Source organism: Dysidea avara, chromosome 9 (assembly GCF_963678975.1).
Source record: "Dysidea avara chromosome 9, odDysAvar1.4, whole genome shotgun sequence".
NCBI lineage: Eukaryota > Metazoa > Porifera > Demospongiae > Dictyoceratida > Dysideidae > Dysidea > Dysidea avara.
The window spans coordinates 22599819-22611164 of record NC_089280.1 but is presented as its reverse complement, the minus strand read 5'-3'; the positions used below and the strand labels follow the sequence as shown (position 1 = coordinate 22611164).

The window sequence follows — 11346 nt, the reverse complement described above, 5'->3', positions numbered from 1 at the left end:
ATTTAAGAGTTCTTACTGTACAACTTAAAAGTGCGCGTGGATATGGCGGGAAAAGATGAAGTTTCTTTTTTGTTCAAGTGCGTTAAGGAAGGCAAGATTACGGGAGACGAAGCCATCAATATCATTGGCAAGGGCAGATCATCAGCCACCACAGGAGCTATTATGAGATATGGACCCAATCATAGTATCCAACCCCCTACACCAACTGCAAGTAAGCCAGCAACCGTTATCTTGTTACACATACTGAACGTAGTTCGAGCACGTGCATATTGACTTTAATGTATAAACCTGGTTTTGGTCTGTAGAGCTGTCTGGTTTTTTGTCAAAACAAAATGCTCTATATGCAGAGCTCATGAGCAATGGTGTTTTAAAAGCAGGATCTTCTGCCTTGAGCTCTTATCAGAAAATATCTTTTTTTTGTTCATAACATTTTTATTGTAGCCAACTTGTATTTTTCCTTTTAATGCCTGCTTTAATTTGTATAATATGTAGCTAGTCGTATGAAAGTCTCCTGTCTGGACCGTATTACCTTAACTTCTTGACATTATCAATTAGAGATTATAAGTACCCCCTCAGAAAAAGTTTTGTTGTCAGCCCACACCTTTTTGTTTGGCAACTTTTTTGTTGTTACCGCCAAGGTCTCAACCTTAATTTGCATGCAACAATTTTGAACAAGAATGGTATGGATGATTCACCAAACCCCTTCCTAGAAATGGGGGGTTTTAAACATCTAATTGACGAGTGGTGCTTACGAGGAACGTGACTAGCTAGTGTTTTATAAGCATCACCAGCAACATGGCACTTTCATTTTACTAGGTAGCAGTAAAAGAGCTGAGATTATTGAAAAATATAAGCAACTCCAACGAGGAGAACGATCAAATAGCTCTAAGAAGACAAGATGTGCTGCTAGTGTTCAAAAGAGAAACCCAGTTTTAATTAAGGTCAGTGTATAACTAACTATTCTAATAAGCATCAGTGGTGGATCCAGGGGGTTTGAGAGGGTTCCATGGAGCACCGTTTTTGAAAAATCATCAATGAAGCACAATCAAAATACTCTAATAGAGCATTCACTAACATCTAGTGATGTGCGATATAGCTTATTGTTTACATTGCATATTGCGATTATTGCAAGCAAAATTATCACGATTATGATAATTATCACGACAATTAACATGTAACATTAGATGCCAGTCTACAGGTGAGAACTTATACAAACAACAAGTTTCTGAGTGCAGTTGTAACTAGTGATGAAATTTTCTATCAGAAAGTTTCTTGTTTATTGCAATTACTATGTATTTAGTTGAAATTTTTATATCACGATATAGCTTTGTCACAATATGATTATCATGAGATACACGGTATACGATAGATTGTACCATCACTACAATGATGCAACAGTCCAGGATGTAATCAAATGGCAGTTGCCAAATTGGTCTTACTGTATGTTGAACTTGAGAAAAACTGAAATTCACTCAAAATTTCTGCCGCTTTTGGTCTGAGCCTTCAAAAGTGTGGGTTGCAAATAGGCCTGGGCGGGTATACCGGTTTCATTAGTAAACCGCGGTACTTTACAGATACCGGTATAGATACCGAGCATATTTTGCAATATCGTGATACCGCCAGTTAATTATAAGATGTCACGAGACCTAACATGACATGTCGTGATGAAAGAAAAACAATGTCGGATTCAAGTAGTGACCTCGTGGCAAAGAAAGGAACCACATCCTACATTTGGAATTTCTTCGGCGTAAAGGATAATGATAAAGAAAAGGATAAAGCCGTATGTAAACAATGCCACAAGACTGTTCTCGCTTCAGGCGGTAATACGTCGAATTTATCGAGCCATTTGTATTATCACCATCTGAAAGAATATGCCTCTGTTGTCGAAGCGAAGAATTCCAAGAAAAAGAAAGAAGCATCCGGCTCTAGCAAGACGAAGCAAGAATTAACCTTACCAGCAGCCATTGAGCAAACTCAGCCTTATCCTAGTGGCAGCAAGCGGGCTCAAGAAATCACCAATGCCCTGTCACATTTCATCGCCAAAGAAATGATGCCAGGTTTTAAGAAGCTGTTGAGTAGACTTGATGAACGATACGAAGTTCCATCTAGGAAGTATTTTACAAAGGCGGCCATACCAGCTCTCTATGCGGATACAAGGGGAAGAATATCAGAATCAATAAAGAATGCTGAGTATTTCTCCATCACTACAGATATGTGGTCTTCTAATACAATGCAGCCTTACCTTGCAGTTACCATCCATTTTGTTAATAAGGAATGGGAATTGCAGTCTCATTGTCTACAAACCACCTTTGTTCCTGAAAACCACACTGCTGATTGTCTAGTGATGGCTTTGCAGGGTGTGCTGGAGTCATGGGGATTGCCAGAAAATAGACTAGCTTGTGCTACTTCTGACAATGGGTCCAACATTGTAGCAGCTATGAGAAAACTAAATTGGACCTGGCTACCATGCTTTGGCCATCACTAACTCAATGAAAGGTGATAGTCGGATTACACGTGCAATTGACATCTCACATAAAATTATAAACACATTTTCACATAGTTGGAAAAAAAAGAGGGACTTAACTCAACTTCAGGTTGACTTAAACTTACCAAGCCACTCACTAGTCACTGTAAGTTAATAATAACTAATATACATTTCATTTTTTATTATAATTTTTTTCTCAGGAATGTGTTACTAGATGGGGTACCAGGTACAAAATGCTCCAACGATTGCTGGAGCAAGAGAAGCTGTGTGCCAAGTACTTGGAGCAGATCCCAAAACTAGTCATCTTAAGCTCCGGTGGCAGGATACAGAGGTAATAGAATCAATTGTGGGTGCGCTAAAACCAGTAGCTGACTTCACTGACACTTTAGCTGCTGAAAAGCAGGTGACCGCCTCTTGTTTGAGACCAATGATGGAACACCTCAATACAGAAGCACTGGTAGAAAATGAAGGAGATACTACCCTGAAAAAAGATATACAACATAAGATCAAACAATACATGAACACAAAATACGATGACGACAACACAAGGGAATTAATCAGCTTGGCTACTATCTTGGACCCACGTTTCAAGTCAAACTATTGTACTGAAGAGGACAAAACCACTTTGCAAGAAAAAATTATAGCTGAAGGGAAAATTGTAGCCTGAAGGATAGAAGAATCAGCCGCACCGGGAGAAATAACATTAACACAAGTAAGTCAACAGGACGAGGCTGTCCAAGCTCCTATAAAGAAAAAAAGAAAATTATCTGACATACTAGATCAAAGGAAAACATCTACAACTAGAGCTAAGAGTGTTGAACAGCGTATCCAAGATGAATTGAGCCAGTACTTACTGCTACCTTGCCCAGAAATTAAATCTAACCCTCTTGAGTGGTGGAAAATTCACCAGGAACATTTTCAAGTACTGTCGACATTGGCTAAAAAGTATTTGTCAGTTTGTGCAACTAGTTGTGCATCAGAGAGGGTATTTAGTACTGGTGGCAATGTAGTAACTCCAAGCCGCTCTTGTCTAAAGCCAGAAAAGGTTAATCAACTGGTTTTTTTAGCACAAAATCTTTAACCCTTAGTCCCTTACTTATCCTTATACTGTTATTTACAATACCTTATTATCATCATTATACCTATAATACTCACAAGTGATAACTAGTCCCTTACTTAGTCCTTATACTGTTATTACTTATTGTCATTATACATGTACCTATAATACTCACCTTGTCTGTGCGTGTCACCAATAGTAACTATTAACTATTCATTCAGTATTACTAATACCGTGATATTTAGTAATATCATGATATATTAATATCAAGATATATCATTTTCCAATTTCTGATACCGCCCAGGCCTAGTTGCAAAAGTGAAACCCCGAAAGTATGGATCCACCCCTTGAGCATTAGCCACATGTGTGCAAATGACTCAATAAGTTTGTTCGATTATGTTAGATTACACTTGGTGGAATGAGGTTCGATGATGTAAAGCAACGTGGTGTGCACTGCAAGGAACTTGGACCTAATGTTGGGGTTTCTATGGCACCCACAGCAACGTATGATGAATTGGTTGAGGAAGGAATAAAATACTTCTTCAGTTACAAGGAAAACGCAGCAGGTGTGGCAAGTCGTGAATATTTTTTGGCAGATGGGCAAGGAAGCAAGTTGCCCAACACCTTGCAAGGCCGCCCATGAGTTTTGGCAGATTATCTACACATGCATGGCATGTTCCCATCAAAGACTAGGATATTCTGTGTACGAGTAAGCAGTCTTGTGTATATGCTGAATGTAGGATGTTTAATCATGTGTATTGGAAATCTATATAGCAAGAGATCATCGGTATTCCCAGTGAGCCAGTTAATGTTCATACTCCAATACCAGAGCCAGGTACTTCTCATGTTGTTGCCACAATACCATCTGACTCAAATGATGAGGTGGCTTTGAGAGATGTACAACGCAGCAGTGACAAGAAAATAAGTAAATATATCACAGTATTGTAACACAATTTCAATCTCTACGCATGTACGAAGATGAACACTTCATTCCATTTTCATCATTTACACTGGGACGTAAACTTGTTAAGGGGGGTTATGGATTGGTGTTCCTGTCCGAACTAAATGGAACGTTTGTTGCTGCAAAGCAAATTCCATTGACATCAGATGAGGTCAACATGAGTGAGATTAATGTTTTAAGGTGATAAAATAGTTATATAGCTATATGATTTCCATACGTGCTTTTATAACATTTGTTTACACTGAACAGCTCACTGCGCCACCCTAACGTTGTTGTGTTCATGGGGTATTCCAGAGATGAACATCACATATACATCTTGACTAATTATGTACATGGTGGAGATTTATTCAACCTCCTTTTCAAAGAGGTACATTTATTGACTTGACTGAAATCTTTACATGTGTAATTATCGTCACAGAAAATACCACTCTCAGCAAGTGACCAACTGTCGATAACCGATCAAGTGGCACAGGCACTTGTTTATATGCATGGACGAAAGCCTCCTTTTATTCATCGAGATGTAAAGCCAATGAACATATTGGTAAGTACATATGTAGATTGATGTAATATAGGCAAGCATTGTCTGTGTACTTGTCAAGTTCTTCGGTGCCTTAATAGTACTACTAGAGAAAGATTGGGTATAAATGTTATGAGATGTCACTGATATGGTACCTTAAAAGCTTTGTACATTGTACAAATGAACTTCATATGTACTTTTATATTACTTTGGACTTTCTGCTGCACATAAAGCAATATACCATATTTACTTGGTTAAACGCCGCACCTTTAATAGTTGCCGCACTGAAGGGGGGCCCACAATCGATTGTGAAAATAAGGGCTTAAACATCGTTCACGTGTATCGAACAGTGGTTAAGCTTGAATAGTCGCCACATCGATTTTTGAGACTATAAGGTAATAGTAGCCGCAGCGTTTAACCAAGTAAATATTGTACTTTTAAACTTATTTATGAATAAAATAATTTTATGGTTTGTTAGAAATTATAATTATTGTTCACAGGTTGAAAAGGGAACTTTCCATGTATACTTAACAGACATGGGATTAGCCAGACTCAAGACAACAGCTTATACAATGACAAATGTTGGAAAAGCTGAAGGCACACCTTATTATTCTTCACCAGAATGCTTTTTTTGGAAACACATGCCTTGCGTCTGATGTTTGGAGCTTTGGTTTAGTCTTATCTGAAGTGTTCGGGAGAAAGCATGCGTGGGGAAAACTAATGACCCATGCTGAGATGGCACAACTTATTGTGGCTAAAACTCTACCTTCCATACAACACCTCAACCCAACCATCAGAAGGGTGTGTGAAGGTTGTTTACAGTATGATGCGAAAAAGAGAATCAATATGATGACTGTGATACAACAACTAAGGGAAATAAATATTTAACAACTCAAGACACTTTTTAGATGTTTGTACAATACTATAGCTTCATCGGCATTTGTAGGCTTTGAAATATTATCTTCACTCATTACATGTTCAGCTAAATCAGTGAACTCCTTTGGTACAGAGCAGGGCTTAGTGACACTCCATTCACGTGCAGATTCTACATCATCACTACTCACAGTGTGTCTATATGATCGTGTCCCTAATAATTGCATAACATTTTATTCAAATTTAAGTTTATCATACCTTCATCTTCAGGAAAAAAATACAGCTTATCTGGTATACCACCAGGATTATGATTACTTGGTCGTATTCTATGAATGTTCCATTCATGTGCCACGTAATCCAATTCAGCTTGTATCAAGTCCATAAAACAGTATCGAAGGCAGTCACTACACACAAAATCCATTGTTTAATTGGTGAGAAGTATGTGTATTTTGACAAATTCTATAGCTGTGTTAGCCAAACTATAATCCAGCCAATATACATTGTCTCAGAAAACATGACTATTTTAATGTTTTTAATTTGACATTGGCCTACACAAAATTTTCAACCATAGTAATGTACTTGATATTGGTAGAATGTTCACATAACCTAATGCATAAATTGTGTGACCAAATGCCTAATCATACATAGTTTGTTCAGCACTGGTGATTCTAGACCTCATATACAGGTGGGGGGACAGCATAAAATGTTGTATGACTGTACCATAAAGCAGAATTTTAAGGGAGTCAGTGGGGGGGGGGGGACCCCAGAAGCTGCAAGATTTTTGCAATTATAAGGATTTAAAATGGCTTAAAATTAGTGCTAAAACATTAAAAATGCTAAAACTAACAATACATATCTATACCACAACTTTCCCCCTAAATTTTAGAAAACTTATTTTTCAACAGGGTGGGCCTGTGCCCCCCCAGTAGAATCGCCTATGTTGTTCAACGCTGTGACCAAGCATTTTTTTCTTATTTCAAGCATTGCCAATATTTCCTTAAACTGGATGATGCATGCAAACAAAATCGAAATACTTTAATATAATTGGTTTGCTTCAAACTCCAATGCATTTTAATTGTTTACAGTAAGTTTATTAGCATATATGCAACAGCACCATACATATATAATCAACACTCTTTTACTTACATATGATATTCACTGCTGTCATCCAGTTCACCAGATTCTCTCAAAGCCTGTAATCATAGCAATTTTGCACTTATCACATGTGAAACACTATTTTCACACACCTTAAAATAATCCATCTACCATTGCACAGCATTCTTGCAGAGCTGTCCCCACCAAGCCTCAATACGTTAGTTTGTGCACAATTAAAACAAACAAATAATGAAATACAAGGTAAACAAACTTGATTGGAAGTAGATCGGCCATACATGAAGCTTTTCTCCTTTGCAAAGGGATCGTCATGTTGATCTCGCAAAAATGGCTGCAAAAATGCTATATTTGTATTCTCAGTTCCTCTGTCCTTAAAATTGTAGGACACCCTACAGTAATAAACACATCAGTTTTAATTTATATGTTTAGCTATCATATGGCTTAAAACATACCACATTCAATCAATTAATTAAACACTGCAGCTGTAATTAGCCTATAATATAGTATAAAAAACTAATGAGGATATTCAAGGGTAGCCGGTGCTATCAGTACAAAGCAGCTCTTAGACCTCAGTGCATCAAAAAAAGAGCACGTTCTTATTACAATAGCTGCAATGTGTTTCACCACAATGTACACTAAAAATGGAAACAATAGACAAAAGGTATGGCATACAGACACACATTATAGATAACTATTGTTTGTTCCCTTCTCTATTACTGTAGGATTACCTTTCTAACACTACAGATACATAATTATTGTCACCGTGAGGCATGTTCACTGACACAGTATATATAGCTACAGCCACTATTCAAATGTAAGCCTTTTTGTATCAAATCTAAAAATGTACGTTATTATAGTACATTTGGATATTATGTCTTGGCCTTATATGTTTAATACTGTATATCCGAGGATCAAAATGCCATCCTGCAGGAGCTGAGAATTAGGAAGGATGAGGGTGGGCAACTGTACCCTCTGCCATTTTTGAGGGCAGCACCTATTCACTTATTCCGATACCCAAAAGGCAACTATCTTATGGTACTACTCAAACGCAATGTCACTATATGGATTGCAAGTTGATGTTTTCACAAAATTTTCATCCTTGGAACACATCAGTAGACAATTAAAGTAAAGCAATCCTAAAATATTAAAGCTTAAGTCATTCAGCAAAAAAGTTGAACAAGTAATATCAAGAGTTAGAGGATTAATGCTTGGTTGTATGTATACTATGTTTATCTCATGTTTTCAACTAACCTGCTAATTTTTCTACACAATTTAAATAGTACCCTGCAATAATGTATGGATCATTATTTGAGGGGGATACATGAAGCCAAAGGATTCTACGTGAGTAGCTGTTAAAAGGTAAGATAAGGATTATACGCTTGTTTTTAATATTGCTTACCTGTCAATGCAGCCATGTATGGCAAAACCATTTATCGTATCCGTCACAATGCCATATATAGTCTGGCCCCTACAGTTCACCAGAAAAATGGACACAAAGTACAATAAAGCATTATCTGGTGAAATGAATACACCTTGCTGTGATATATCCTTCTCTTCAGTTTTTTTCCTTTCCTAGCTGCAGCGCCTTCTGGGTTATCCAAAGCTGACAACATCATCACAACATTTCTGTAGCAAAATGTTGCTTACCGACTAAATAAAGGACCAACTGACTCACCTTCCAACACGCAAACTATGTTTCTCTTTCAGCCTCTTGTGCAATATGCGGTAATCAATGCAGTTCCCTGACACCTCCCTTTCTTTCTATGAATACAGTATTGCAGTAATGATAGTCACATTTATTTTGAAAGACTGTAGAATGAATGTAAACAATTGTCCCAATGTTGGATCCATGTAGTATGGAAGTTGGAACAATTGCTTCTCACCCTTCTTTAAGCTACACAAAGCCTGCAACATACAATGAAAGCAACTCATAATAGGATAGGCAGAAATTCATAAACAACAGAAATTCTTTAATAGAATAGCCCTCATAGCTATGCAGCAGGTTGTATTGTAGTACTATGATACCGACTCTTCAACACTGACAATTTTATAATTCTTAACCTGTGAATAAGAAACTTTTCCAGTACAAGATGTGTGGAGAACATTTTACCAGTGTCCTCGCAAGATATTGACCTGTTACAATTTTAGATTGACCGTTGTTACAGATCTGCCAGCCTACAGCAAGTGCTTGTGTGTTACCTCTTGAATACTGTTTGCTTTATAGGCTATAATATACCATTCAGTGTAATTTCTGACTACCACAGATACAGGCTGGGGTACGGGGGAATTGATTGCTATTAACTGAGGCAAAGATGTGGGTCCCTTGAACGTTTGGATACTAAGATACTGCATATATTCATGTAAGGGGCCACTCACGCATATCGACTCGCAACTTGGAATTCATAGATCAACACCGCAAGATTGCACATCTCTTCCTGTGACTGTCCCACTAGCTATTTTCCTGTGCTTTACTTGAATGCCTATACTTCTCCTATAAGTAAGGAGCTGAAAATTACAGATTCCCTGCACCATCCGCAATCTCAGCCCACATCTGTGGACCATGGTAGTTGGGGATTTAATAGGTGCAAAAAAGTATATCTCCCACTAGGGACCTACAGATAGGCTATAGACTAAATTGCTGTGGAGAAGGGAGTATGCGAATGAACTACTTTCATGGATACACAACTTACTTTAATAGCCGCTTCGACTTCTTCAAAGGAAGTTTGACCGTTTTTGTCTCTTCTTCGCAAGCCCATCCTCTTCAGTCGCTTCCTCAGTTGATCCATTGTTAAGTTTATACCGTGTCGTAAGTGTAAAAACTTGCAATCGTCTTTGAAATAACGTAATATCAAATCTTCCTCACCCACTGTGTGCAAAGCAGGAATTGCCATGATAGTGCCGTGCTTGACACCATCCCATAATAACAAATACGAAGTGTATATTTAGCCGGTACCCAGTGGCGGATCCAGGATGGGGTATTTGGGGCAAATGCCCCCCCCCCCCCCCTTCAAGAAATTGCATACAAGATCGATATACTCTAATAGAGCAGTCAATTACTCTAATAAAGCAGTCACAATGTTCATGAGGCAGTGTAGCTTACCTATGAAGCTACAAATAGGATTTTATTTTACATAACAGACGTGATATAGTAGGTAAGGATACCTAGCTATTATTGTTGTGACCTTTTTTTTTTTTTTTTTTGGTCTTCAACTGGTTTTCAGCAAGTTTTTTTGGTCTTCAACTGTTTTTCAGAAAGGTGCCCCCCCCTCTTTCGAAACTCTGGATCCGCCCCTGGTACCGGTTTGCAAACACTACAGTCGATTGCAGAATTGTTGAAATTCCTCTTCCCGTGCCGTAAACATTCCGTGGGCTGGAAAACTATTTGTAGTGATGCCGGATCACCCGGATTGAGGAAAAAGATTAGTGTGGTTCAGTTGCTGTTGAATCCGTGGCAAGAACAATAAAATTTACTCACAGGAAGCCTTACGGAAGCACTCACGGTACGGCATACTTTTTTCAAGAATTCTGCAATTGACTGTAACGGCTATTGTGCCGGCACTAGTAGGCCGGTTGCCCCGAGCATTCAACTTTAGGGCACGCGTCTAGTAGGTTGCCCCGAGCATTCAACTTTAGTGGATGCGAAAAGTAGTTCCTTAGCGTTAGGGGTAGGCTAGGGTTCAGCTTTGGTTTCTTCTTCACTCTTGTTATATATAGAAGTCACTTCAGTCGGATGTTTATAACGTAGAAACTAAATAATATGACTAGCTGCAGCGCCGGTGGTATAATCGTTACAAACATTGCTTATGAGTACGGATGCCCGGGTTCGAACCCTCGCTTAGACAACTTTTTTTTCGCTTTCTTAGGTTTTTTGTACAAGTTTTTTTTTAATGCACGTAACATTCTAAGTATTATACCCTCCACTGCCGGCAAAATAGCCGGCAAAACAGTGTAACCGGTACCGGCTCTATATAACCTGCCTAACAAATATCACGTGCACATGACGTCTGATGATGTCGTATTTCTCAAAGAAATTCTATGGAAATTTTTGAGAAACGAGAAAAGATCGAGAAGTACTAAAGAAATTTTAGGGAAAGTTTCAAGAATAGAGAAAAAGGTGAGAAACTTTAGAGAAACTGTTGAGAAATGAGAAAAAGTGAAGAAATTTCCCAGAAATTTCCCAGAAATGAAAGAAATTTCTGGGAAATAGACCGGAACAGGCCACCGTAACTATGACCTCCATTGCAGTCCATGGATGGCCTGACTGCTCATAATATCTCTGGAGTAAATTGTGTTGCATGTACGTAATTAAACTAGTCTTATAATTGAAGCATGGTATACTG

The 11346-nt window shown here is 38.2% G+C and overlaps 4 protein-coding genes across 4 annotated transcripts; 2 read left to right on the top strand and 2 right to left on the bottom strand.

The window, feature by feature from the left end:
• The first annotated feature begins 1651 nt into the window (after positions 1-1651).
• LOC136267596 (E3 SUMO-protein ligase ZBED1-like) lies at positions 1652-2485 on the top strand. The gene has a single exon (XM_066062756.1). It carries the CDS (start codon positions 1652-1654, stop codon positions 2483-2485), a length of 834 nt encoding a protein of 277 aa, XP_065918828.1.
• Positions 2101-6263, top strand: LOC136266258 (probable serine/threonine-protein kinase drkB). Its single transcript, XM_066061269.1, has 8 exons — positions 2101-2630; positions 2686-3530; positions 3946-4251; positions 4317-4467; positions 4521-4683; positions 4753-4870; positions 4922-5044; positions 5521-6263. Exons 3-8 carry the CDS (start codon positions 4207-4209, stop codon positions 5674-5676), a joined length of 756 nt encoding a protein of 251 aa, XP_065917341.1. The 5' UTR covers positions 2101-2630; positions 2686-3530; positions 3946-4206; the 3' UTR covers positions 5677-6263.
• On the bottom strand, positions 5848-7208 carry LOC136266259 (uncharacterized). The gene is made up of 4 exons (XM_066061270.1): positions 7141-7208; positions 7040-7086; positions 6152-6297; positions 5848-6107 (listed from the first exon to the last, which is right to left on the bottom strand). The coding sequence occupies exons 1-4, from the start codon at positions 7153-7155 to the stop codon at positions 5905-5907; spliced, it is 411 nt and encodes a 136-aa protein (XP_065917342.1). The 5' UTR covers positions 7156-7208; the 3' UTR covers positions 5848-5904.
• A 1200-nt stretch (positions 7209-8408) lies between these two features.
• Positions 8409-9799, bottom strand: LOC136267595 (uncharacterized). The gene is made up of 4 exons (XM_066062755.1): positions 9697-9799; positions 8682-8767; positions 8539-8632; positions 8409-8474 (listed from the first exon to the last, which is right to left on the bottom strand). Exons 1-4 carry the CDS (start codon positions 9790-9792, stop codon positions 8409-8411), a joined length of 342 nt encoding a protein of 113 aa, XP_065918827.1. The 5' UTR covers positions 9793-9799.
• Between the last annotated feature and the right edge of the window lie 1547 nt (positions 9800-11346).